Source organism: Symphalangus syndactylus, chromosome 22 (assembly GCF_028878055.3).
Source record: "Symphalangus syndactylus isolate Jambi chromosome 22, NHGRI_mSymSyn1-v2.1_pri, whole genome shotgun sequence".
In the NCBI taxonomy this organism is placed as follows: Eukaryota; Metazoa; Chordata; class Mammalia; order Primates; family Hylobatidae; genus Symphalangus; species Symphalangus syndactylus.
This window is the reverse complement of record NC_072444.2, coordinates 10106538-10131451: the sequence shown is the minus strand read 5'-3', so window position 1 is coordinate 10131451 and position 24914 is coordinate 10106538. Positions and strand designations below refer to the sequence as shown.

At 53.9% G+C, this 24914-nt stretch overlaps 1 protein-coding gene across 12 annotated transcripts; it reads right to left on the bottom strand.

Moving 5' to 3' along the window:
• On the bottom strand, positions 1–24914 carry FGR (FGR proto-oncogene, Src family tyrosine kinase). 12 transcript variants are annotated; one of them, XM_063631456.1, is made up of 14 exons: positions 23145–24914; positions 22923–23100; positions 13695–13757; positions 12312–12550; positions 11663–11765; positions 10177–10275; positions 5192–5295; positions 4855–5004; positions 3685–3840; positions 3430–3609; positions 2856–2932; positions 2436–2589; positions 925–1056; positions 1–828 (listed from the first exon to the last, which is right to left on the bottom strand). In XM_063631456.1, exons 4-14 carry the CDS (start codon positions 12535–12537, stop codon positions 620–622), a joined length of 1590 nt encoding a protein of 529 aa, XP_063487526.1. In that variant the 5' UTR covers positions 12538–12550; positions 13695–13757; positions 22923–23100; positions 23145–24914; the 3' UTR covers positions 1–619. The 12 variants fall into 12 exon arrangements, with proteins under 12 accessions (XP_063487526.1, XP_063487523.1, XP_063487530.1 ...); XM_063631453.1 differs by lacking the exon at positions 22923–23100 and having other exon boundaries at positions 23583–24831; XM_063631460.1 differs by lacking the exon at positions 22923–23100 and having other exon boundaries at positions 12312–12547; positions 23583–23718.

Below are 24914 nucleotides of genomic sequence, written 5' to 3'. Positions count from 1 at the left end.
TTGAGGATTCATATTGTCATTTTACTTATTTACAGAATCAATAAACCAACACATACACACTATTCAGAGAGGTGGGAAGTGCTCTGCAACCTTCTCTCTCAAACCTGGGCCCAGACCCCAGTCCTGGACCACTGCATCCACCCAGCAGGAAAGGGGTCCAGCCAAGACTTTTCCTGACTTTGTAACTTACAGACACAAGAGAATAGAGGGTAGAAGGGAAATTCTTGAAACCTGGACTGGAGTGAGATAAAAGGAGAGTAGGAAAGCAGTGATAGGAGAGAAGTGAGGGAGGTACACACAGTTTTATAAATAACTAGACAAGGTCTGAGCACTTTGGGTGGGGGTGGAGTGAGAAAGGCTAGAGGCATGTAGGGGCCTAAGTGGAAAAGGAAGAAATAGTGCTTGGGGCCAGAGCGGATGAGAGATCAGCTCTGGGCCTCCTTTTGCCCCATCTGTAAACCAAGTAGGTTGCCCTAGGTGGTGTCAGAGCAGCCCACCTCCTCGGAGATGCTAGGACTCTATGGGGTTCTAAGCCAGCCTGGGGGCTTTGGAAGAACAGCTCTGGGGATTGGCAAGGACTGGTGGCCACCGCCAGAGAGGTGGTTGATGCCCGGACAGGCTATGTCTGATCCCCGGGCTGGTACTGTGGTTCAGCGGAGGTGAAGTAGTCCTCCAGGAAGGACTGCAGGTACTCGAAGGTGGGCCTCTCCTCCGGGTCCAGACGCCAGGTCTGTTCCATGGCCTCGTACAGGGATGCTGGGCAGCCTGGAGGGCACGGCATGTGGTAGCCGTGCTCCACCTGTTCCAACACTTCCCGTTTATTCATGCCTGAAGGATGGGGCTCTGTCAGTCAAAGGGACAGCCAGGAGGAAGCCCTTCCCCATGACCATCCCCCAGCCCAGCCCTACCCCTGGCGAGGCAAACCTGGGTAGGGGATTCGGCCCTTGGTGATGAGTTCAGTGAGGAGGATCCCAAAGGACCACACGTCTGACTTGATGCTGAATCTGCCAAAGAGGGCAGCTTCTGGGGCTGTCCACCTGATGGGGAACTTGGACCCTGGAGAGGATGGGGGAGCAGGGAAAGTTAGTGAGGGGGTCCCTGGAAACAGCTGGATTAAGAGAATGGGGTCTGGGAGCAGTGGCTCACATCTGTAATCCCAGCACTTTGGGAGGCCAAGGCAGGCGGATCACTTGAGGTCAGGAGTTTGAGACCAGCCTGGCCAACATGGCGAAACCCCGTCTCTACTAAAAATACAAAAATTAGCTGGGCATGGTGGCGGGTGCCTGTAATCCCAGCTACTAGGGAGGCTGTGGCAGGAGAATTGCTTGAACCTGGGAGGCTTCAATAACCTGAGATGGCGGCTGGACGCGGTGGCTCACGCTTGTAATCCCAGCACTTTGGGAGGCTGAGGTGGGCGGATCACGAGGTCAGGAGATCGAGACCACGGTGAAACCCCGTCTCTACTAAAAATACAAAAAATTAGCCAGGCGTGGTGGCGGGCGCCTGTAGTCCCAGCTACTCGGAGAGGCTGAGGCAGGAGAATGGCGTGAACCCGGGAGGCAGAGCTTGCAGTGAGCCGAGATTGCGCCACTGCACTCCAGCCTGGGCAACAGAGGGAGACTCTGTCTCAAAAAAAAAAAAAAAAAAAAACAAACCTGAGATGGCACCACTGCACTTCAGCCTGGGTGACAGTGAGACTCCATCTCAAAAAAAAAAAAAAAAAAAAGAGAGAGAGAGAATGGAGACTTTAGGGATGAGGATTTTGGGGATCCTGAGCACAAGGGTCTCTGGGCATAGTATAAAGGACGTGGTATCTAGTCAACACCTACTATGTGTCTAGTATAGTGATGGACACTTTCCAAAAATTGCAATAATTCTCATCCTAATAACAGCCAATACTTGGCTAGCCTTTCCTGTGTGCCAGACACTGTTTTAAGTGCTATGCATGCATTAACTCATTTAACCCTCACAAAACCTCCATGAGATAGAGACTCATTTTACAGACGAGGAAAAGGAGGCACTGAGTAGTTAGGTAACTTGCCCAGGTCACAGAGTTAATACCTGGCTGGGGTTCATCCTCGGGCATTCTGGCTACAGAATTCCCATTGTTACATGCCATTGTCTTTCATTTAAGAATTATAGCTGTGCCTGTCACATAGCAGGTGCCTGGTAAACATCTGCTGATTTGCTGTTATCTGAATATTGTCACTTTACAGAAGAGAAACGGCAGCTCCCAGAGGTTAGGTGACTTGCCCAAGGCCACATGGCTGGTAAGTGGCCGACCTGGGATTTGAGCCCAGAATTGCCTCTCATACTACATCAGGATGGGGTGACTCGGGCGACCTGGGGTGAAGAAGGGTTCCTGAGTGTGTGGGGCCCCATGGAAGTCCCTTGTTGCATGGGGAGCTCTTGGAAGGTGGGGTGAGGCAGGGCACCTTGGCAGGGGTTGTACTCATCATCTTCGATGAGACGCGCCAAGCCAAAGTCTGCGATCTTGCACACCAGCCGCTCCCCAACCAGGATGTTGGCTGCCCTCAGGTCGCGGTGAATGTAGTTCATGCGTTCCATGTACGCCATGCCCTCAGCTACCTGGGGGGCCAAGGTGTGGAGAGATGGGAGCTCATGTGGACTCACAGCACCGTGGCCTGTGTGAGGGGTGAGGGACGATTTGAAAAACCCACTTTCCAGAGGGGGAGACTGAGGCCCAGAGAGAGAGGCAGTACCGCTCAGGCACAGCTGGAGGCACAGCTGATGCAGGGGGCGGGGCCGCCCTCCCAGGCGTTTGAAGGGACAGAGAATTTGTGAACAGTTAATAGGTGGGAGGTCCGGGAGGTAAAGGCTGCTGGCCCAGTTACCTGGGCTGCCATGTCCACCAATTGGGGCAGCCTCAAATCCTGGCCCTCCGGGTTCTTGAGAAAATCCAGCAAGCTGCCTGGGAAGAAGCAGCCAGAACGTCAGCGGCAAGGCCCTGCCCCGGGCCCCAGCCCCTCCTCCTCTCGCTTGGCCCCGCCCCTCAGCCCCTCCCACCTGGACCCGCCCCTCATTTAGGACCCCCCAGCGGCTGCCTCAACCCCTCACTTGTCTCGCCCCGGCCCAGCGGCCAGACACGGACTCTGCCCACATCTCGTTTCTTCTGTTCCTTGGTGTCCCGGACACGACCCACCCAGACTCCGCCCCAGACCCTCCCTCATTCCCGACTCTGCCTTGTTTAGCCCAAGCCCTACCCGCCTAACACCGGGGGCGCCGCCCCCTAGCTCCCTAGTGGTCTCGCTCGGCCCGGCTCCCACCCCAGCCCTCCAGTCGTTTTACACACCTGGTCCCTTAGTGGGACTCTGCGCATTGTCCCAGATCGCGTCCCAGGTCCCACGCCTGAAAACTCCCCTGTTAACTTCACCCCGAATCCCGCCCGACCAGGCTCCGCCTCCTGACCGTGACACATGAACTCGGTCACGATGTAGATGGGCTCCTCCGACACCACGGCGTACAGCTGCACCAGCTTGTCGTGCCGCAGCAGCTTCATGACCTGCGCCTCCTCCAGGAAGGCCTTCGGGGACATGGTGCCCGGCTTCAGCGTCTTCACCGCCACCTTAGTGCTGCCGTTCCACGTGCCTGCTCGGAGGCTGTCTCGTCAGGACCCTCTCCCCCGAGCCCAGGCCCTCGCCCCGGCCCCCGGGAGCTCCGTACCCAGCCACACATCCCCGAAGCAGCCGGTGCCCAGCCGGCGCTCCAGCGTGATGGAGCTGCGGCTGATCTCCCAGGCGTCCTTGGCCAGGCCCAGCGTCTGCGGCTTCATGATGGTGCAGGGCGCGATGAGCAGGTTGCACAGCCCGTCATTCATCTCTAGGGGAGGGGTCATGAAGTAGAGTCACAGGTGGGCCAGGACACCCCCCTCCACTCCTTATCCTATCCCAGCCTGGTGCCAGACCCTAAGATCAGTTATGAGGAACTAGGCCCCAAGTGAGGTCACAGGCCAGGAAGAATGGCAACCCGACCCACTGAATAGGGGAACATGTTGGTGCCCAAGGAAGGGGGTGGCACCCAGACGGAGAGATGATCCCTGTAAGCCTTCTGTAAGGACTGGGGGCCTTCCCATAGGAGGTAGCCTCCAGCTGGGCCTTGAAGGATAAGGTGGGATTCTCACAGGTGGAAATGGGGTTGGGGATTCCAGGCAAAGGTGTGGACATGAGGCCCATGGTCTTCCGTGGACCTCATCCTTGGCATAACCAATCAAGGCAGAAACGTGGGCATTGACTCCTCCCTTCCATTCACCCCCACAGCGAATTCTCCCCCAAGTCAGGCCTATTCTGCCTCCTACTCAGCTTCAGAATCATTCCTTCATCTTTACTCCACTGCCACCGATTTAATCTAGCCTCCACCACCTCTCACCTGGACAACGGCCACTGCCTTCTAATGGACCCCTCACTCTGCCTTGTCCCCTGGCATCCAAGCTCCCCCAGCAGCCAGAGTTTCTCACAAAAGTGAGACCAGCCTCTGTCGCCCCCTGCTCAGGGCCCTGTGATGATGGCTCCCTGTCTGCCCGCAGGGCAGTCCTGGTGCCTTGGTGGGGCATTCAGGCAGCACAAACTCTCCACCAAGTTTCCACAAATCGAGGCCTTGAGGCAAGAAACTGGCCAACGCCTTGCTCAGCCGTTAGGGGGTGCTGCTTGGTGATGGACTGCTTCCCTCCAGAAGCTCACAGAGCTGGATCTTGGGCTGGGAGACCCCATCCTTGGGTTCTGGTTTCGGTCTGGCCAATACTGCTTGGTTAGACCCTTCCCTTCTCTGGGCCTCAGTCTCCCCATCTGGACAATGCTTCAGTGGGTTGGTTCGGGGATCTGAGGCCCCTGCCCTCACCCATGTAGTGCTGCACCAGCTCCTGCACCGAGCTGAACTGAACCCGTGTGGTGATGTAGTAGCCGCCCGTGTCCAGCTTGCGGATCTTGTAATGCTTCACATGATCGCCTCTGGTCGGATCCCAGTCCCGGATGGACAGGGAGTAGGCACCTGTGGAGAAGGATCACTTTGGATCTGCTGTTCTCCTCTCCCCTAGTCTGGGAGCTGGGAGAGGCCCGACAGCAGCATCCCTAGGACCTGGTCCCAATCTTGGCCTTGACCCAAGCAGCCTACTGCTCCTAGCCCTACCCCAATGACTGGGCCTCCCAGTCGCCTTGGCGCGTGGCACCACCCCTACCTTTGGTGGTCTCGCTTTCCCGAATGAGAAAGGCCCCCTGGGGGTTGCCTGGTGAGAGCAGCTGCCTCTCTGCATCCTTTCTCCCAATCTTTCCAAAGTACCACCTGTTGGGAAAGACAGGCAAGAGTCAGGTACGCTCTGCTCAAACCTCACCTCAGCCTCCTGCGCAGTCACCTCACAAGTCAAGACTCCATTTTCCCCATGTGTACAATGGGGCTGGTACACCTGCTTCACATCCTGGCTGGGAGGATCACAGAGAAGGGGAGTGTAAAACGCCTGGCACACAGTAGGTGCCCAGCAAAGGTTAACATCTCTTCTCATTAGGTTTCTCTTGAATTAAAATTGCTACAATCCCAGTCATCAGGGTGCCATGGACCCTCAGTTCATCTCACTACAGCCTCTCTGTGCACTCATTTTACAGATGAGGAAGCTGAGGCTCAGAGAGGGAAAGTGACCTGTCCACAGGCTGGCTAATGAGCTCTACCTAAAATCCTCTGCCGCTCACCCTAGTTCTTTTTTCACCACTCCAGTAATCAGATCACTCAGATCCTTCTCCCACCTCCACCTCCAAACCCCTTCCTCCTTTGGCCTCCAGAGCAACACAGTCTCCTGCTTCTCTTCTCTCTGGCTGCTCCCGCCCCAGCTACTGCTCTTCCTGCACTCTCTTAGACTTGGATGTTGTCCTAAGTCTAAACTTCAACCTCAGGCCTCAATCACTCCTCTCCCTTGGGGATTCTTTCTGGGATTGAACCGTAGCCCTAAACCAACTGTGCAGGTACAATGGAGGAGCTGAAGTGGCCACAGGTGCCATAGATGACTCAGATGATCATGAAACTGGCCTGTGGCCATCTTGGGTTGAATGAAAGGGCCTCATGTTTTCAAACCAAGGGTGGTGGAAGTCTCAGTGGAACCTGGGAAGGTCAGTCCGCCCCTGGGTACTAGGCACAGTTCAGGAAACAGGGGAAGGCATTGGCAAGTAGTGTGTCTAGGAGGGCAGGCCGGAGGGGGACGGAGGAAGTGTTGAAGGACTGTATAGATAGGACACATTGTCAAGTTTTTTCTTTTTTTTTTTTTTTTTTTTTTTTTTGAGACGGAGTCTCGCTCTGTCGCCCAGGCTGGAGTGCAGTGGCGCAATCTCGGCTCACTGCAAGCTCCGCCTCCCGGGTTCACGCCATTCTCCTGCCTCAGCCTCTCCGAGTAGCTGGGACTACAGGCGCCCGCCACCACGCCCGGCTAATTTTTTGTATTTTTTTTTAGTAGAGACGGGGTTTCACTGTGTTAGCCAGGATGGCCTCGATCTCCTGACCTCGTGATCCACCCGCCTCGGCCTCCCAAAGTGCTGGGATTACAAGCGCGAGCCACCGCGCCCGGCCAAGTTTTTTCAAAGCCCTCCCCCCCCCACACGCATGACATTAGCTACTTCCTTAATAATCACTATAGGCCGGGTGCGGTGGCTCACGCCTGTAATCCCAGCACTTTGGGAGGCCGAGGCGGGCGGATCACGAGGTCAGGAGATCGAGACCATCCTGGCTAACACGGTGAAACCCTGTCTCTACTAAAAATAAAAAAAATTAGCCAGGCGTGGTGGCGGGCACCTGTAGTCCCAGCTACTCAGGAGGCTGAGGCAGGAGAATGGCGTGAACCCGGGAGGCGGAGGTTGCAGTGAGCCGAGATTGCGCCACTGCACTCCAGCCTGGGCGACAGAGCGAGACTCTGTCTCAAAAAAAAAAAAAAAAAAATCACTATAATAATAACACATATTTCATGTTAGGGTCTGCCTTAATACATGTATGTATTCACTTAATTCTCCTAACAGTGTTGTGAGATAGCTACTATTGTTAACCCCTGTTAGACAGTCAGGGCTGCAGTTGCTAGAACAGGAACCCAGGCTGTCTGCTTTAGGGCCTGTGCGCCTAACCACACTACCCTTAACCACAGCACTGCACTGAGCACCTGTCAGTGCTTGGTGACACTGGCTCCAAGATGTGGACACAAGCATGAAGCTCCCCACAAACCTCCTTTCCTCTGCATCATTGTCCCCCCTCTCCATGCCTTCTACCACCTCCCCAGACTTGGGCCTCACCGCGCTTGACCTCTGAACCTCGCCTACCCGCTTCTGCTCAGTGATACCCACTTCCTGCCAGCAGCCTCCACCTGCACGCAGCCTCTCTATTCCAACAACCTCCAAACATGCCCACATTTCTCCCTTCCCCAAAGGAAACTATTCTAAGTTCCATCTTGCCATCAACATTCTGCTGTATCTTCTCGCCTTCCCTTCACTTGAAAAAGGGCTTCACACTTGGGTCTCCACTTCCTCACCTCCCACTCCCTCCCAGGCTCTGCTGTCTGGCCTCCGCCTCCCACCCTCGCACAGAGAAATCTCTCACCAAGGTCACCCCCACTGCCAAATCCAGTGGTAGCCTCTGACACGCCCTCTCTTTTTTCCTGAAGCTTCTCTGCTCTCTCGGTTGTTCTGACTTGGCCCGGTCTGGATTTCCTCACTTCTCCGGCGGCTCCTTCTCCTTCCAGGGCAGCTTTCCCCAAAGTGGGGTCCTAGGGCCAACCTTTTGCACTCTCCACTCTCTTCCTTAACCGTCTATATAGCTTTTAAAAAATTTTTTAATTAATTAATTTTTTTTGAGACGGAGTCTTGCTCTGTCACCCGGGCTGGAGTGCAGTGGCTCGATCTCGGCTCACTGCAACCTCCACCTCCCAGGTTCAAGTGATTCTCTTGCCTCAGCCTTCTGAGTAGCTGGGACTACAGGTGCCTGCCACTACACCCGGCTAATTTTTGTATTTTTACTAGAGATAAGGTTTCACCACGTTGGCCAGGCTGGTCTTGAACTCCTGACCTCATGTGATCCGCCTGCCTCAGCCTCCCAAAGTGCTGGGATTACAGGCATGCGTCACCGCCCCCGGCCCCCTCCTATATAGCCTTAATGATCATCTTTACTCTCATGAGTCCCAAATTTCTGCCCTAGCCCATTGTGCCCTCTGCAAGGGCCACAGCAAACAAACTGAGGAGTTTTAGTGGCAATTAAGAAAAGGTGTCCCTTCCTCTGGGCGGATTCAGGGGCATGGATTAGCACGGGCTGGTTGCCTGCCATACAAAGCACAACCTAATAGAATTGCTGGCAGCCTCGTCCACCTGGATGTTCCTCTCCACAAACCACAATCCAACAAGTACCCCCTAGAACTCATGAACCTACACCTGCCCCTGTGTTCCCCACCTTAGCAAATGGTGCCATCATCCACCCAGCTCCTTAAGGAGACTTTGAGTCACCCTTGATTCCTCCCACTCCCCATAACCCAAATCAGTCACAGAGTCCTGGATTCTCACTCTGCAAAGTCTCTTCAATCCCTTCTTTTCTCATATATGTATGACATTTGTGAGGATAGATTTTTAAAAGCTTTTTGAGCCTCAGTTTCCTCATCTGTAAAATGGGGACAATAATGATATCAAGGGGCCGGACATGGTGGCTCATGCCTGTAATCTCAGCACTTCGGGAGTCTGAGGCAGGACGATCACTTGAGGTCAGGAGTTTGAGACCAGCCTGGCCAACATGGTGAAACCCCGTCTCTACTAAAATTATAAAAATTAGCCGGGTGTGGTGGCGTGCACCTGTAGTCCCAGGTACTTGGAAGGCTGAGGCAGGAGAATTGCTTGAACTCAGGAGGTGGAGGTTGCAGTGAGCCAAGATTACGCCTTTGCCCTCCAGCCTGTGCAACAGAGCAAGACTGTCTAAAATAGTAATATCAAGGCCAGGCATGGTGACTCATGCCTGAAATCCCAGCACTTTGGGAGGCCAAGGTGAGAGGATCGCTTGAGCTCAGAAGTTTGAGACCAGCCTGAGCAACATAGCAAGATTCTGCTTCTATAAAAAAATATATTAAAATTAGCCAGGCATGGTGGCACGCACAGGTAGTATCAGCCACTCAGGAGGCTGAGGTGGGAGGATCACTTGAGCTCAGGAGTTTGAGGCTGTAGTGAGCTAAAATCATGTCACTGTACCCCAGCCTGGGCATCAGAGCACGCCCCTGTCTCTTAAAAAGCTAATAATATCAACAGTGTTATAGTGAGAATTAAGTGAACCAAGGTGGTAAATACTTGCTGTAGTATACTTGCTCAAGTATATAAAGGTATTCAATGAATGATAAATTCCTGCCTCTTGGGCCAGGACTCAGGGGCTCATGCCTGTAATCCCTGAACTTTGGAAGGCCAAGATGGGCGGATGGCTTGAGCTCAGGAGTTCAAGACCAGCCTGGGCAATATGGCGAAACACCATCTCTACTAAAAAAAAAAAAAATATTAGCCAGGCATGGTGAAAGAATCATCTGAGCCAGGGAGGTCAAAGCTGCAGTGAGCTGAGATTGTGCCACTACATTACACTCTAGCCTAGGCAACAGAGTAGGACCCTGTCTCAAAAAAAGAAAAAAAAAAGAGAGAGAGAAAGAAAAAGAAAAGAAAAGAAAAACAAAAAGAAAAAGAAAAATTCTTGCCTCCTTAATAGAATTAATTCCTAGTAATGCTCCCTTGCACTTTTTCAGCACTTTACAATTTTTTAAAGCTCATACACTGTTGTTTTTACTGGGAGGCAATACGTGTAATGCTTAGCAAATGCAGCCCAACTATCTGGGTTCATACATCAGCTCCACCACTCACTAGCCATGTGAACTTGCACAGGATATTGACTTTCTCGTGCCTCAACTTCCTCATTTGTAAAATAGGATAGTAGCAGTTTCTAACCCCGTTAATACACAGACAATACTTTGAATAGTGCCCAGAACATAGTACATGCTCTATAAGTATTATCTACTATTATCATTATCAGTGAAATCTTCTTTGGTTCTCACAATGACCTTACAAAATTATTAGATAAGGAGACAGGCTCAGATTGGAGCAATGACTTGTCCAAGAGGTGGCCTTGGAGTCTGGACTCCAGGGTCCCGTCCATAGGGCTGGTCTTGCCCCAATCCCCACTTACTCTTCAGCCTGGATGGAGTCAACAGGGGCCACATAGTTGCCGGGAATGTAGCCAGTTTGTCCGGAGCTGAGAGACCGAGCCTCCCACCAGTCACTTTCACTGTAGGCACAGAACAGGGCATGGTCAGCAGCACCCCCAGCCCCCAAGGCACCCTGGGGCCAGGTGGAGCCACACAGGTCTGCAGAGATGAATCCTGCCAAACCCTCGTCTTGGACACCCCCCCAACCACTGGGGCTTTTTGTCTGCTCTGCCCCAGCCACTGCAGCTTCCCTGGGAGGGCTCGTCCCTGCAGAAGGAATAAGCTCGGGGGCACTTGGGGCTCTTAGCTTCTTCCTTGGGCTCCCCAGCTAGGCTGGGCTGGGGATTGGGAATACAGTGGACAGCTGACTAGGTCACTTCCCCACAGAAAATGGCTACAGATTTCCTTCTGGATAAAATCTAGACTTCTCAATGTGGCTTAAAAAGCCTGACAGAGGCCAGGTGTGGTGGCTCATGCCTGTAATTCCAGCACTTTGGGAGGCTGAGGCAGGCAGATCTCCTGAGGTCAAGAGTTCGAGACCAGCCTGGCCAACATGGTGAAACCCCATCTTTACTAAAAATACAAAAAATTAGCCAGGTGTGGTGGCTCTTGCCTGTAGTCCCAGGATCACTTGAACCTAGGAGGCGGGGGTTGCACTGAGCCAAGACTGCACCACTGCACTCTAGCCTGGGAGACAGAGTGAGACTCCAACTCGGAAAAAAAAAAAAAAAAAAAGCCTGGCCGAATCTGCCTCTGCCTTCCTCTCTAGCATCTGTTCTCTCCCATTCTGCATCCTATATTTTATCACCCACCTAAGGTGGACCACGCTGTGGTTTTCAGAAGTCATCATTTATTCTCATTCTCTCTCACTCTCTTCCTCTTTTCTTACCTCTTCCTTCACTGTCTATTCATTTTTATTTTTTATTTTTTGATTATTTATTTATTTTTTTAAGATGGAGTCTCGCTCTGTTGCCCAGGCTGGAGTGCAGTGGCGCAATCTCAGCTCACTGCAATCTCCACCTCCCGGGTTCAAATGATTCTCCTGCCTCAGCCTCTCAAGTAGCTGGGATTACAGGCATGTGCCACCATGCCCGGCTAATTTTTGTATTTTTAGTAGAGACAGGGTTTCACCATGTTGGCCAGGCTGGTCTCCAACTCCTGACCTCAGGTGATCCACCCGCCTTGGCCTCCCAAAGCGCTGGGATTACAGGCGTGAGCCACTGCACCCAGCCGTCTATTTCATTTTTATAGCCTCAGCTTAAAAATCACCTCCTCCAGTCCGGTGCAGTGGCCCAACACCAACCCCCTCAACCAGCACACCGTTGCAGTCATCCAGGGTTTTTATTGTTATGTATATGTGTTCCCAACTAGGCTGGAGCATTCTGAGGCTAGGGACCAGGTGGGATTCCTGTCTGTGTCCTGCTCCCAGCCCAGGCAGTGTTCTGACCAGGCGGCCTGGTCACTTACGTATTGTTCAGGATGTGGAACTTCTCGCCCTTGGTGAAGGTGAGGTCATCCTCAGTTCGAGCCTCATAGTCATACAGGGCAATGAACAGGGTCACCCCAATCCCTGCAGAGTCAGGGCTACTCAGCAGGGTAGGGCATGCGGCAGAAGCACCAAGGGGGCTGCACCCCAAATTCCTGTTCCCCAGCCAGGTGCTGCACCTCCCCACTCCTTTAGTGGCCCGGTTCCCAAAGGCCTTTGGAGTCCAAGGCATTTCTGATTTGGTCTCCACAGCTTAGGACACACAACTTCAAGCCCATTCCTCCCACCATGGAGGATCCCCTTGTTGCCCACTCCTCCTCTTCCCCACCAAGAAGTCTTCCCATCTGGGAAGTGGCACCTAACAGGGCAAGAAGTTTCTCTTTGTCACTTGCATCTGCCACAGGGTCCTGCCCCTCTCAGCCTGGGAGTAGAGCTTCTTGACCCTCCCCTGCAGACTGTGGTTTCTCATGGTAGGGCTGTACAGACTCCCTCAGCCCATGTGATCTTGAAAGCAGGGTTGTATCTGTCACATCCTACTGGAGGCTCCTAAGGGCAAGTCCGCACCTCCTCTTCTTCCCTCAGTTCCTCCCAGGATCCAGGCAGCACCTGCCTCCGGCCCCTTGGACTCACCTGACACACCCCTGATGGTGCCACTATCAAGGAAGCCAGGGTTGATGGCCTGAGAGGAGAAGTTGCTGTAGGTGGGGATGTGGACAAATGGGGATGCAGGCTGGCCCTTAGTGGGGTCAGGCCCATAGTGGTCTGCTGCCCTGTAGCTTCTGAAGTCCCCTTCCAGGCCAGCATCCTCCTTGGCCGTGGCCGCCGGCTCCAATTTCTTGCAGAACACACAGCCCATTCCAGGTTCCCTGCTACAGAATGGGGCATGCCTCACTCAAGGGCCTCTGCCAGGTGCACCACCCCGTGCACACACGCACATGCACATGCTCATACGTTCGTACAGGCACGTGGCTTTCCCTCTTGGGCCTAGATTGGGGTCCTCCCTGTAAGGGATAAAGGCGGAACTGGGCCACCTACTGTACCGTTCAGTCTGCCTCACAGTATATCCCCCCTCAGTGCTTCTCCTCCCATTGGCTCATGTCTATATCTCTGGGGCTGGCTTTCTACATTGAGATATTGCTATGCTTATTTGCATATTTTTGCCTCCTATTGCTTTGCTTTTTTTGCTTTATTTTGAGACAAGATCTCACTCTGTTGCCCAGGCTGGAGTGCAGTGGCACAATCATAGCCTGCTGCAGCCTTGATCTCCTGGGCTCAAGTGATCCTCTGGTCTCAGCCTCCTAAGAACTGGGACTACAGGTGCGTGCCAGCACCCCTGGCTAATTTGTTTGAGTTTTAGTAGAGACAAGGTCTTGCTATATTGCTCAGGTTGAGTCCTGTTGCTTTGATGTGTTGTGCCTCTGTGACTCTTTCAGTGTGCTCGTACATGTGTGTCTTTGTGTGTCTCTAAGTATGGGTGAGTTTGCCTGTGTGGGTATGCGTGTGTGTGCAGCTCTTTGTGGATGTCTGTGTGTCTGTGTGTGCAGGTTTGTGTGTATATGAGAGTGTGTAAAAGTCTCTGTGTATGTGTTTGGCTGCATGTGTATATGTCTGTAAGACTGTGTTTTTGTGCATGTGTTTCTGTGTGAGTGTGTGTGTGCCTGTCTGTGTGAGTGGGTGTCTATGAATGTGCACCTAGCTCTGTGTGGGAGCAGCGTGCCTGTCTCTGGATGTGTGTATCTCTGCATGTGTGTCTATATATCTGCGCATGTTTGTGTGTGAGCATGTGTGAGGCTGTGTGTCTGCACCTGGAGAGTCACTGCAGAGGGGATCAAGGCCATTTCCTGTCGTGGGTCCAGCCTCCAGCCTCTCAAGCTGCCTCATTCTGGCTCCCCCAGCCGTTACCTAGCAACAGGGTCCTTGTAGGAGGAGGGGGCTGTAAGGAGTTGTGGGGTTCAGGAAGGCCACCCCCACCCTGTTTCCTGACCCTGAAAGCCCTCAGTCCACCCCACTCACCCCTTAGGCCCCTACTCCTGGGTCAGTGGGGCTGCGGCATGATCCTTGGGAGGGGTCAGAGACCTGAGGATGAGACAGAAGGACAAGGAAGATGAAGTCTCTGCCAGTGTTTCTGTCAGCAGCTGCCCAGCTCCTGCCCTCTTCAGGAAGCCAGAAGGCCCGGGCTCTGCCCCAGCATGACTTCTGCCTTCACATTCCTTCCTATCACCCCTGGCACACTTACACAACCGCCGTCACGTAGGCCAAACCACCCACACCAGCTCTCTTTCACACTCATACTCACCTGACACACCAGCACAGTCACACAATCACACTCACAGCATATATTTGCATAAGCGCGCGTGCCAACCCCATCACTCCAATACAGGCTCTAACAAGCCCAAGCTCACAATAGCACACACACATACACATGCACATATACACGTGGTGCCTGCCAGGTTAACAGACGAACGCACTTGGACACGCACGATTTTGTACATTATAATCATCCCTCTAACAGGATTTCTATCAAGCCATGCTCAGCTCCCTCACAGTCCCCAGTCACCATCTCCTAAAAACCAGTTCTTCCGGCCGGGCGTGGTGGCTCACGCCTGTAATCTCAGCACTTTGGGAGGCCGAGGTGGGTGGATCACAAGGTCAGGAGTTCAAGACCAGCCTGGTCAATACGGTGAAACCCCGTCTCTACTAAAAATACAAAAATTAGCCAGACGTGGTAGTGGGCGCCTATAGTTCCAGCTACTCGGGGGGCCGAGGCAGCAGAATCACTTGAACCCGGGAGGTGGAGCTTGCAGTGAGCCGAGATCGCACCACTGCGCTCCAGCCTCGGTGACAGAGCGAGACTCCATCTCAAAAAAAAAAAAAAAAAAAAAAAAAAAAAACAATCCTTCCTCTGAACCCTGCTGTGCTCCCAGCCACCCTAGGGTTCCATGTGGTGGCTGAGTGACAGTGGATGCCTGCCTCCAGAGCTCTCCCTCTATCCCCACACCAGAGAAAGGACCAGGTCAGAAGCTGGGGCCACCAGAGTACCTTGGGAAGCCCCACAATGAGCCAACCCTTTTCTGGCAGTGGCATCCTCTGAGTAACAGGGCAGCAGGTCATTGAGCAAGGGTCCCCCACACCCTGCCAGAAACTCTGCCATTGCAACACTCCGAGAGGAACTGGCTGGTGAGAGGACTTGGTTTCCTGAGATGTGAGAAGAATGGAGAGTTTAGGGTGGGGCCAACCTTGTGAACCCTGATTTGCCCCAGAGGGGCCCCAAGGTCCTAGAAGCAAGGGCCCCCAGCTTCTCTCTTTCAATCCCCAGTCCAGTCACCCTTACAGATATTCTCTTCCTCTTCTCTCTGTGTCCTATCCTTCCTACCTAGCGCCACTCACCTCTTCCAGGAAGTCTTCCTGGATCCACCAGGTCCAGTTGCCTGGCCGATGGTTCCGTCACATCAGTGCTTTGGTCTCCACCCTAGCCCCATCTGCCCCTCTCACCCTTTGCTATAAGTGTGCTCTCATGTGTGTGTTGGGTGGGGGTGGGGGCATCACACCCATGTGGTGAACTGTGGGGCGGGCTGTGGTGAGAAGCCTGCCCTAAAATAGCCCCTGTTCACTGGGCCCTGCCTGAGACCTTTGCCCCGGGACCCCTCCCTGGGATGAAACCACTGTGTCTAAAAGGCCCCAGGATGCTACAGGGCTAGTTAGAGCCAGGGCAGAAAACAGAGGTGGAGGACTGGAAGCTATCCAGGGCCCAGCGGGAGGGATTTCAGGGACTGGTGAAAACAGAGATGGGGCTGATACAAAAACAAGGGTGAGGCCGGGCACAGTGGCTCACACCTGCTATCCCAGGACTTTGGTAGGCCGAGGCAGGATGATTGCTTGAGCCCAGGAGCTTGAGACCAGCCTGAGCAACATAGGGACACCCCGTCTCTACAAAAAAAAAATTTTTAATTAGCCGGTCCTGATGGCACCCACCTGTAGTCCCAGCTACTCGGGAGGCTGAGGTGGGAGGATTGCTTAAGCCTAGGAGTTCGAGGCTGCAGGAGCTGTGATTGCACCGCTGCACTCCAGCCTGGGAGACAGAGTAAGACCCTGTCTCTATTTTAAAAAGAAAACAGAAAAACCAAGGGTGAGAATAAAGCCTTCTCACAGGAAGACACACATACACACCTCAAATGGTGCACCGTGCTGATATCCAGATCCACACAGCCCTTCAGACCCCTTCTCAGATGGCACATTACCTCAGCTGCCTCATGCACAGGCTCCAGGCTCCTCTGCACAGATTCTTAGCACAAATATCTTCTAGTGTACACACACCCCATATACACACACCTCCAGCCCTCATCCGTCTGCACATAGACGTGCATGCACACGCATGCACACACACACACACACATCCTCTATACAAGAATAGCAAATACAAAATTTATAGCACTTACTATGTGCTGGCCACCGCATTAAGCACTTTACCTATATTATCTCATTTTATCCACACAACCCTATGATTTAAGTAGTATTATTATTATTAATTTATTTATTTTGAGAGGGAATTTCACTCTTGTCACCCAGGCTGGAGTGCAATGTCATGATCTTGGCTCATTGCAACCTCCACCTCCTGGGTTCACGCCATTCTCCTGCTTCAGCCTCCTGAGTAGCTGGGATTACAGGCGCCCACCACCATGCCAGGCTAATTTCTGTATTTTTAGTAGAGATGGGTTTTCACCATGTCGGCCAGGCTGGTCTTGAACTCCTGACCTCAAGTGATCCACCTGCCTTGGCCTCCCAAAGTGTTGGGATTACAGGCGTGAGCCACTGCACCCGGCCTAAGTATTATTATTATTGATGAGGCAACTGAGGCACAGAGAGGTTTGGAAACCTGCCCAGGGTTGGCCAGTCACAGTGGCTCATATCTGTAATCTCAGAACTTTGGGAGGCCAAGGCAAGAGGATTGCTTGGGCCCAGGAATTCGAGACCAGCCTGGGCAATATGGCAAATCCCATCTCTACAAAAAATACAAAAATTGGCCAGGCATGGTGGCTTACGCCTGTCACTGCACTGCAGCCTGAGTGACAGTGAAGCTCTGTCTCAAAAAAAAAAAAAAACTCCAAAAATTAGCTTGGCATGGTGGCACGTGCCTCGAGAGGCTGAGGCAGGAGGACCACTTAAGACCAGGAGATAGAGGCTGCAGTGAGCTATGATCATGCCACTGTACTCCAGCCTGGGCAACATAGTGAAACTCTGTCTCAAAAAAGAAGGCCACAGACATGATGTATCCTGGTGTTTGGCTCCAGAATCTGAGCTTTCAAGCACTTCTCTCCATTGCCTATCACAGATACAGACAGCTGCAGCCACTCCTGCTAGCACACACAAATGCAGATGCCCCCGCACTGTCCCCCCGCCCCCCGTGTAGGGACACACACACACACACACACAAACAGATATACACAGCCCTCTCCAGTGACACCGACCCACATAGAGCTCTCCTCTATAGGAGAACATAGACTTATACAATCTCTCATGTTCACACACAGATACAATGTTGCCACTTCCAATAATACCCACGTATATATTGCCACAACATATCTATATCAGATGGAGGGGATCCCTGAGTTCTGCACGCCCAGTATGGCTGGAAGGGAGAGACTGTCAGCATCTGATAAGGAAGCTCTGTGGGCTCAGGAAGAGCCCTGGCTGGGCTGACAGTGTCGTCAGCAGGCAGAGGTAGGCAGCTCTTGGGTCTTATCACTTCCAAACTTGATGCAGACCAAAGCCCTGGCCAGGCCTGGCTTTCTGGGGACCAGTATGCTGAGGGGTCAGGGGACGTAGGGCACAGGGTATGGCATCTGCATGGCCCAAGGCAGGGAGGGGCCACACTGCATGTAGCCATGTTCATGCTGTTTTGTCAGAGGAAAGAAAGAGATGGGAAAGACAGAAAAAGAAGAGGCAGAAGGAAAGAGAGAGAGAGGCAGAGTATGAGAGATACAGGGAGATAAAGAGAAAGAGCCAGAGACAGCTAGAAAGACAGAAAGACAGACAGATAGAAGGAAGAGACAGAGACAGAGAAACACAGCGTGGTATGCTGGTAAACTGACTCTCAAAAAAAAGAAAAAAAGAAAGAAAAAGCCCTGATTTGTCACATTTTCTAATTTCCATGGTGTAAATATTCCCACAATGGCTGATTTAAAGCTACCAAAGTGACTTCCCGAAAGCTGGGGTGGGAGAGGCGCACAGAATGAGCTCCCCTGAGCCAGTAACTAGCTGGCTCCAGCACACACTGCCAGAAAGAAACAGAGACAAAGAGACAGAGGCAGAAACGAGAATTAAGGAGAAAGAGTAACCGAGAGACAGAAAGAGATAGAAATAAGGCTGGGCGCGGTGGCTCACGCTTGTAATCCCAGCACTTTGGGAGGCCGAGGCAGGCGGATCACGAGGTCAGGAGATCGAGACCACGGTGAAACCCCATCTCTACTAAAAATACAAAAAAATTAGCCGGGCGTGGTGGCGGGTGCCTGTAGTCCCAGCTACTCGGGAGGCTGAGGCAGGAGAATGGCGTGAACCCGGGAGGCGGAGCTTGCAGTGAGCCGAGATGGCGCCACCGCACTCCAGCCTGGGCGACAGAGCGAGACTCCGTCTCAAAAAAAAAAAAAAAAAAAGAAAAAAAAAAAAGAAACAGAAAGAGGCAGAGATGAAGAGAAAGAGAGAGAGAGCTAAAGAGACAAGGAGGGAAAAAGATGGAGGGAGAGCAGATTGGGTTCACTCTGCTCAGGCATCTGCATGAAAATAGCCCTAGGACTCGTCATCCTCCCCTTGCTCTGATCTCTATGTGCCACCAATTGTTTGGAGAGTAATTTGACTTCCTAGAAATGCGGGTGGCAGTAAAAATGAGCTAATTTATTAAATGCCATGTAATTCCCAGTCATGGTCTTATTTGCTGAACCTATGAGGTTGGTTTATGACTACCCTTATTTTACAGATGAAGAAACTGAGGCACAGAGATGTTAAGTAATTTGCCCAAGATTACATTGCGAGTAAAGGATGCTAAAGTGCAATGCTGATCAACTTGTTGCCAAAAACCACAGTAACCGCTAGTCCATTCTGTAATCCTAGTAGAAGCAATAATGCGAGCTTGTCCAACTCATGGCCCATGGACCATATGCAGCCCAGGACAGCTTCGAATGTGGCCCAACGCATATTAGTAAACTTTCTGAAAACATTATGAGATTTTTTTTGCGATTTTTTTTTTGAGATGGGGTCTCACTCTGTTGCCCAGGCTGGAGTGCAGTGGCACAATCTTGGCTCACTGCAACCTCCGCCTCCTGGGTTCAAGTGATTCTTCTGCCTCAGCCTCCTGAGTAGCTGGGATTACGGGCGCGCTGCCAACACACTTGGCCAATTTTTTGTATTTTGAGTAGAGACAGGGTTTCACCATTTTAGCCCGGATGGTCTCGATCTCCTGACCTCGTGATCTGCCCGCCTCGGCCTCCCAAAGTGCTGGGATTACAGGCATGAGCCACCGCACCCAGCCTTTTTTGCAATTTGTTAAAGCTCATCAGCTATCATTAGTGTTAGCGTATTTTATACGTGGCTCAAGACAATTTTTCTTCTTCCAATGTGGCCCAGGGAAGCCAAAAGATTGGACACCCCTGCAATAATGTGTGTCTCTTAAGGAGCACCTAGTGTTCTGAGCCCTGTGCCTCATGCTCTAAATCCTTGATACAGCTGGCAGGGCGCAGGTGCGGGGAGGGAGGGGCGCAGGAGAGAGAGAGACAGCCATATCTGCCCAGATTTTCTCAGGCAGTCACTGAATCTGAAGAAGCCAGGTCTCTCTTTTCTCAGCACTGAACTTCGCTGCCTGCTAATACCAGCAAGGGGGCAGCTCAGAGAGTAGCCACAGAATCATTCTGGGCACTTGGTTCTGTTTATAAATATGTCTCTTGAACATCTGGTTTACAGGAGTCGGCCCCGAGCTCCCTATCAGGGTCAAAATCAGGTTACAAGTATCAAACTGAGGTCCAACCCTGGACCACAGTGCTCCCCACTTCAACATCTGCCCTGTGGCCCTCCCCAGCTCCATTCTTCAGTAGCTCTATGACCTTGGATCTTTGACATAAGCCTCTGAGCCTTAGTTGTTGCATCTGCACCTTCTGAGTAGCTGTTGTGAGGGCTTCATGACATGTGGCTCTTGCCCAATGTGCAGTGGCCAAGTGTGACCAATAGCCAAAACCAGAAAGGCCCCCAGGGACCGTTTACCACTCGCCCTTCTCTTTTGCATAGGGGGAAGTTACTTTCCCAGGATCACACAGCCAGACAAGGGATTCAAAGTCAGGACTATTAATTCAAGTCCAGAGTTCTGTTCCCTCCCCCATTGCTGTGTTCTCCAAAGCCTGAGCAGGAGATCATGCTGTTCCATGGCAGGAATGTCATACTTCCGGTCGAACACACCACCCCTGTCATATGGCAGCTGGTCACCCAGCAGGGAGGGACCCTGCCTCCCACTCACCCCTACTGCTGGACATAGGAACCCCAGGTCCACCCATCCTTTTTCGAGGCCCACACTTCCCAAAGCTATGCCAGTTCTTTGATGTAGACACAGGATGTCCTGTCCCCACAACCCTCACCAAGTATCTGTGGGATCTAGAGGCAGATTTAGGCTCGAATTCTAGCCTGCCTGACAACTAGCTTAACACTGGGCAAGTCACTTCATCTCCCTGAGCAGCAGCATCTTTGTCTATAAAATAAGAATACAAATGTCCACCTCCGGGGGTTGCTTCTCAGCATCAAATGGGGTCACATCGCTGAAAGCATCAGACATACAGTAAGTGCCCAGTGAACTTTCACTTCCCTCCTTTCCCTTGAGGAAGGTCCTCCGTGGCAGTGACGGTGTGGGACCAGAGGGTACAGGACTGGGCAGGGCTGAGAAGAAAGAAAAGTTCCCAGGGTGAGGTGAGAGGGCTGAGCTGGCCCAGCTGCCTGGGGGATTTCGTCAAAAGGGAACTGGGACTTTGGGCAGGGGCAGGAAACCACCACCCTGCAAGAGTTCCGGCTTCTCCTCCAGGCTCTGGGCTGGCTGGGGGCAGGCCAGGGCTGGAGGGGCAGGGAGCAAGGCTGAGGTCTGCAGGTGACTCCCATCCCACCGTGCCGCATCTCTCACTAGGCCCTGTCCCCCAGACCGGGCGGGCTTCCATCCCTCACCCCCAGCCCTCTCACCAAGACCCTCCACCCGGCTGGATGCCAGCGCCTTTGCTGAGGTCCCCACCACTCATTAACTCGCTTTCTTTCTTTCTTCTTCTGCCTCCTGAGGAAGACATGCCCACCCAACCCCGTCTGACTCCACCATCGCCGTGGTGAGGCCAGGTGTGTGCAGGAGGTGTCGGGGGTGGCCTTTACCCTCCATGTGGTCCTGAGGCCATCAGCAGTTTTTCCACTTCTTGTGGGTAAAAGTGGCTTTCCACCTGCTGCTGAAAACCACCCACCGGCCTCTAAAACACGGCGCTTTAGGTGCCATCTGGCCTGGGACTCAGGATTTTCAGGAGATGGGAGCCATGGGGGGGGTGTCCAGGGGCAGCCAAGGGATGGGAGTCTAGATTTCACAGTGTGGCTAGACAGGAAGCCCCCTCCCCGGTCCCTCAGGGGAGGGGGGCGGTGAGGGGGACATCCTGCCTTTTCCCACCTTAGGTCAGCCCAGTCTGCTTTGCGTGGGAAGAGCCCTGGACCCTACTTCTCCAGCTCTGGGGTTCCCTGCCCAGCCTCCTGAGGTCGGGCCACTTCCTTTGCCAGATCAGCCCCAGGTGGCTGCAGAGAACACCCAGACACCCACCCATATGCTCCAGGGTTCATGCTCATTCACTCAGAGCCCAACACATACAAACACTCCCACCCTCACTGGAGGAGGGCGTGAGAGCACCTACTCACTGGAACGGGAAGTAGTCATGAAGCCCCCGAACCCCACACCCCCCTTCCCGGAGAGCACACGAAACTTGGTAGGAACGAGGTAAGGATTCAGGCCTCAGCTCAGGCTACATCAGAGACGAGATGTCCTGGACTCCTGGTCCCTACTGTTGGCCCTGCAGGTTGCCAACTCCCAAACCTCCATCTTCCCATCTGTGAAGTGGGAACAGGGTCCTGCTCACCCATTAGCACCACAGTCGGAAGGATGCCGAGGACATCAGGGCCCCTGACAGTACACACCTCAGGGGCGGCCAACTGGGTGCGGCACCAGAGAGGGTGTGAGACAGATTGCAACTCTGCTGACCTCCCCAGTATGGGCTCTCATCAGAGCCATAAACTACTTAGACGCCAACTGTGTGCTGGTTCCTGGAAGCCCTGTCAGTGAGAGCCGGGCCGTCTGGTCCCCCTGCATGCTTTTTGTTGTTTTTTACAGACAAAATCTCACTCTCTCACCCAGGAGCTCTCACTGCAGCCTTGAACTCCTGGGCTCCAGCGATCCTCTGGCCTCAGCCTCTGGAGTAGCTGGGACTACAGGCAGGTGCCACCACTTCCGGCCTTCCGGCTAACTATATTTTTGTGTAGAGACAGGACAGGGGTCTCCCTGTGCCGCCCAGGCTGGTCTCCTCTGCATGCTTTCGAGAAGGTGAAGGGGAGGCTCGCTGAGTCAGGGATAGCCCCTAACCCTTCAGGACACTCAGCAAAAACTGCTTTCTGCACCTGATTGTCGTGGGGAAAGGGTGGCCACGAGGATAATTTCTCTCCATGGTTCAGATGAGGAAAATGAGGCCCAGAGAAGCCCTGTAACTTGCCTACAGTCACACAGCAATTAAGGGCCCAGTCTTGCTAAGAACCCAGCTCTCTCAGACGGCAGATCCTCCACCCCAGGATCCCTGAACACAGCGGCATCGCCTCCTACCTCGGTCGGGAAGCCCCCCCCACCCACCCACCAGACCGAGGATTGAAAAAGGCGGAGAGCAAAGGGGGCTGCGCCCACCAGGAGCCCCGCGGCGGCCCCAGCGCGGCCCGCCCTCGCGTTGCCATGGAGGCAGCCCCTGCGGGCACCCGCGGTCAAAGGCAGGATTTCCGTCGGGGCGGCAGCAATTCCCGGATCCCGCGGGGAGCGCGGGCCGAGACGGCCGCGGGCGCGGAGGGGGCGCCCGGAGAGGCCCGTCCCTGCCGAGGGCGGGGACTTCCCCAGGAAGCGGGGACCCACGCCTCGCGCGCCGGGCAGGAGTCCCCTGCAGCCCGGAACCCACCGCAAGGGCGGGCCGAGAGGGTCGCGGCCGCTTACGTTACCCTGTGGGCTGTGGGCTTCGCCCCGACTTCGGCCGGCTCGGAAGAGGGGAACTTCTTGGACCCGCAATTGCACCCCAGGTTCTCCGTCCTCCAGAAGTCGTTCTCCTCGACCCCCTTCCCGCCAGCTCCCCCACCTGCTCCCTCCAGCTCCCCCACCTGCTCCCTCCAGCACCCCCACCTGCTCCCTCCAGCACCCCCACCTGCTCCCTCCAGCACCCCCACCCATTTCCCCCTCCCGGACCCATCAGACCTGTCGGCTGCTCCCCAAAGTCCCACTCTCACCATCCCTTCAGTTTCTCCCCCAGACCCTCCTGGGGTTCCCCTTAGTCCTTCTCCCCCGCCTGTCTTAGCCCCCTTCCTAAACTCTCATCAGTCCCCTCCGTTTTACCCACTAGGCCTTTTTGGGGGTCCCTTTGGTCGGCTTCCCCCGTGCTCCCCTCCGCCCTCTCCCCCAGGTTTATCAGCCTTGCTTTCCAGGTCGCCGGTTTTCCTCCTTAGGCCTTTTCGGGCTGGGGTCCCTTTGGCTGTCACCTTGCTCGGGTGTCCCCCCACCCCCAGGTTCAGGCTTCTCTTCCCCTCTACCCCCAGTCCTCTCTCCAGAGCCTCGAGGGGGAGGGCACTGCTTGACCTGCCCAGCCCCCACCCGACGCTGTCGCTTACCTGGAGCCCAATTCTGCCCGGCCCCGGGGTGAGCCAGCCGGGGCTCCAGCAGCCGCGAGTGCCGGCTTGCGGGGAGAACTGGGGTGCTGCCCGCCTCTGACCGCCGCCTCTGCTGGGCAGGGAGGAGGAAGCCGCCTCGGACTTCTCTTATTGCAGTCACGGCGGGCGGGCGGTGATGGTGGCGGGGAGACAGTCACGCCCCAGCCCCAAGCCAGCTGCCTGCAGCGAGGAGGCGCCCCCAGATCCTGGGTCCATCCGCCCCCACCTTCCTCCTCCCCGGTTTACGGGAGGTCGGCTCTGTCACCCTCTGGACCTGAGTCCCCAGCCCGGCCTTCCCAAAGGCCCCCTCCAAAAGTGCAGTTTCAGCACCCCCGAAGCACCTGCTCTTTTAGGATAATTGAATTGGAGGTTAAGAGGGGCCTTTCTCCATCACTGAGGACCAGATCGGGACGGGCCTTACTCCAGTTCTGGCAGCCAGTTGATTTCAGACTGCTGTCACCAGAGCCACTGGACATGGATCACATGGACCCTGTCAGCATGCCTTCCCTTCCTCAGGGGCTGGGCACTGGGGACACAGGGCTGTTAGGGGTGGTGAGCAGCAGAAGACCCTTCCCTTAGGAAACTGCCTTTCAGAGGAGTGGGAAGGGTGTCAGCCTCCCCCACGCACCCAAGTTTTAGAAAAACCAGTAACTGGCTGGGGGCAGTGGCTCAGCCTGTAATCCCAGCACTTTGGGGCGCTGGGTGGGAGGACTGCTTGAGCCCAGGAATTCCAGACCAGCCTGGGCAACATCGGGAGACACCATCTGTACCAAAAAAAATTTTTCTTAAATTAGCTGGGTGTGGTGTTTTGCACCTGTGGTCCCAGCTACTGCAGAGGCAGAGGTGAAAGGATTGCTTGAGTCAGGCAGGTCGAGGCTGCAGTGAGCTGTGACTGAGCTACCGCACTCTAGCTTGGGTGACAGAGCAAGACCCTGCCTTAAAAAAAAAAAAAAAATGTGGGTTTTGTTGCAGAAAATGAATTAAAAAAAAAAAAAAAAAAGAAAGAAAGAAAAGGCCGGGAGCCGTGGCTCACGCCTGTAATCCCAGCACTTTGGGAGGCCAAGGCGGGCGGATCACGAGGTCAGGAGATCGAGACCATCCTGGCTAACACAGTGAAACCCCATCTCTACTAAAAATAAAAAAATTAGCCGGGCGTGGTGGCGGGCGCCTGTAGTCTCAGCTACTCAGGAGGCTGAGGCAGGAGAATGGTGTGAACCCGGGAGGCGGAGCTTGCAGTGAGCCAAGATCACTCCACTGCACTCCAGCATGGGCGACAGAGCGAGACTCCGTCTC

Coding starts and splice junctions, on each gene's coding strand:
- FGR (XM_063631456.1), bottom strand. CDS start 12,537: ATGGGCTGTGTGTTCTGCAAGAAATTGGAGCCGGCGGCCACGGCCAAG. Junction 11,766..12,311: donor CACCATCAGGGGTGTGTCAG/GTGAGTCCAAGG, acceptor CTGACTCTGCAG/GGATTGGGGTGACCCTGTTC. Junction 3,610..3,684: donor CTTCGGGGATGTGTGGCTGG/GTACGGAGCTCC, acceptor GCCTCCGAGCAG/GCACGTGGAACGGCAGCACT.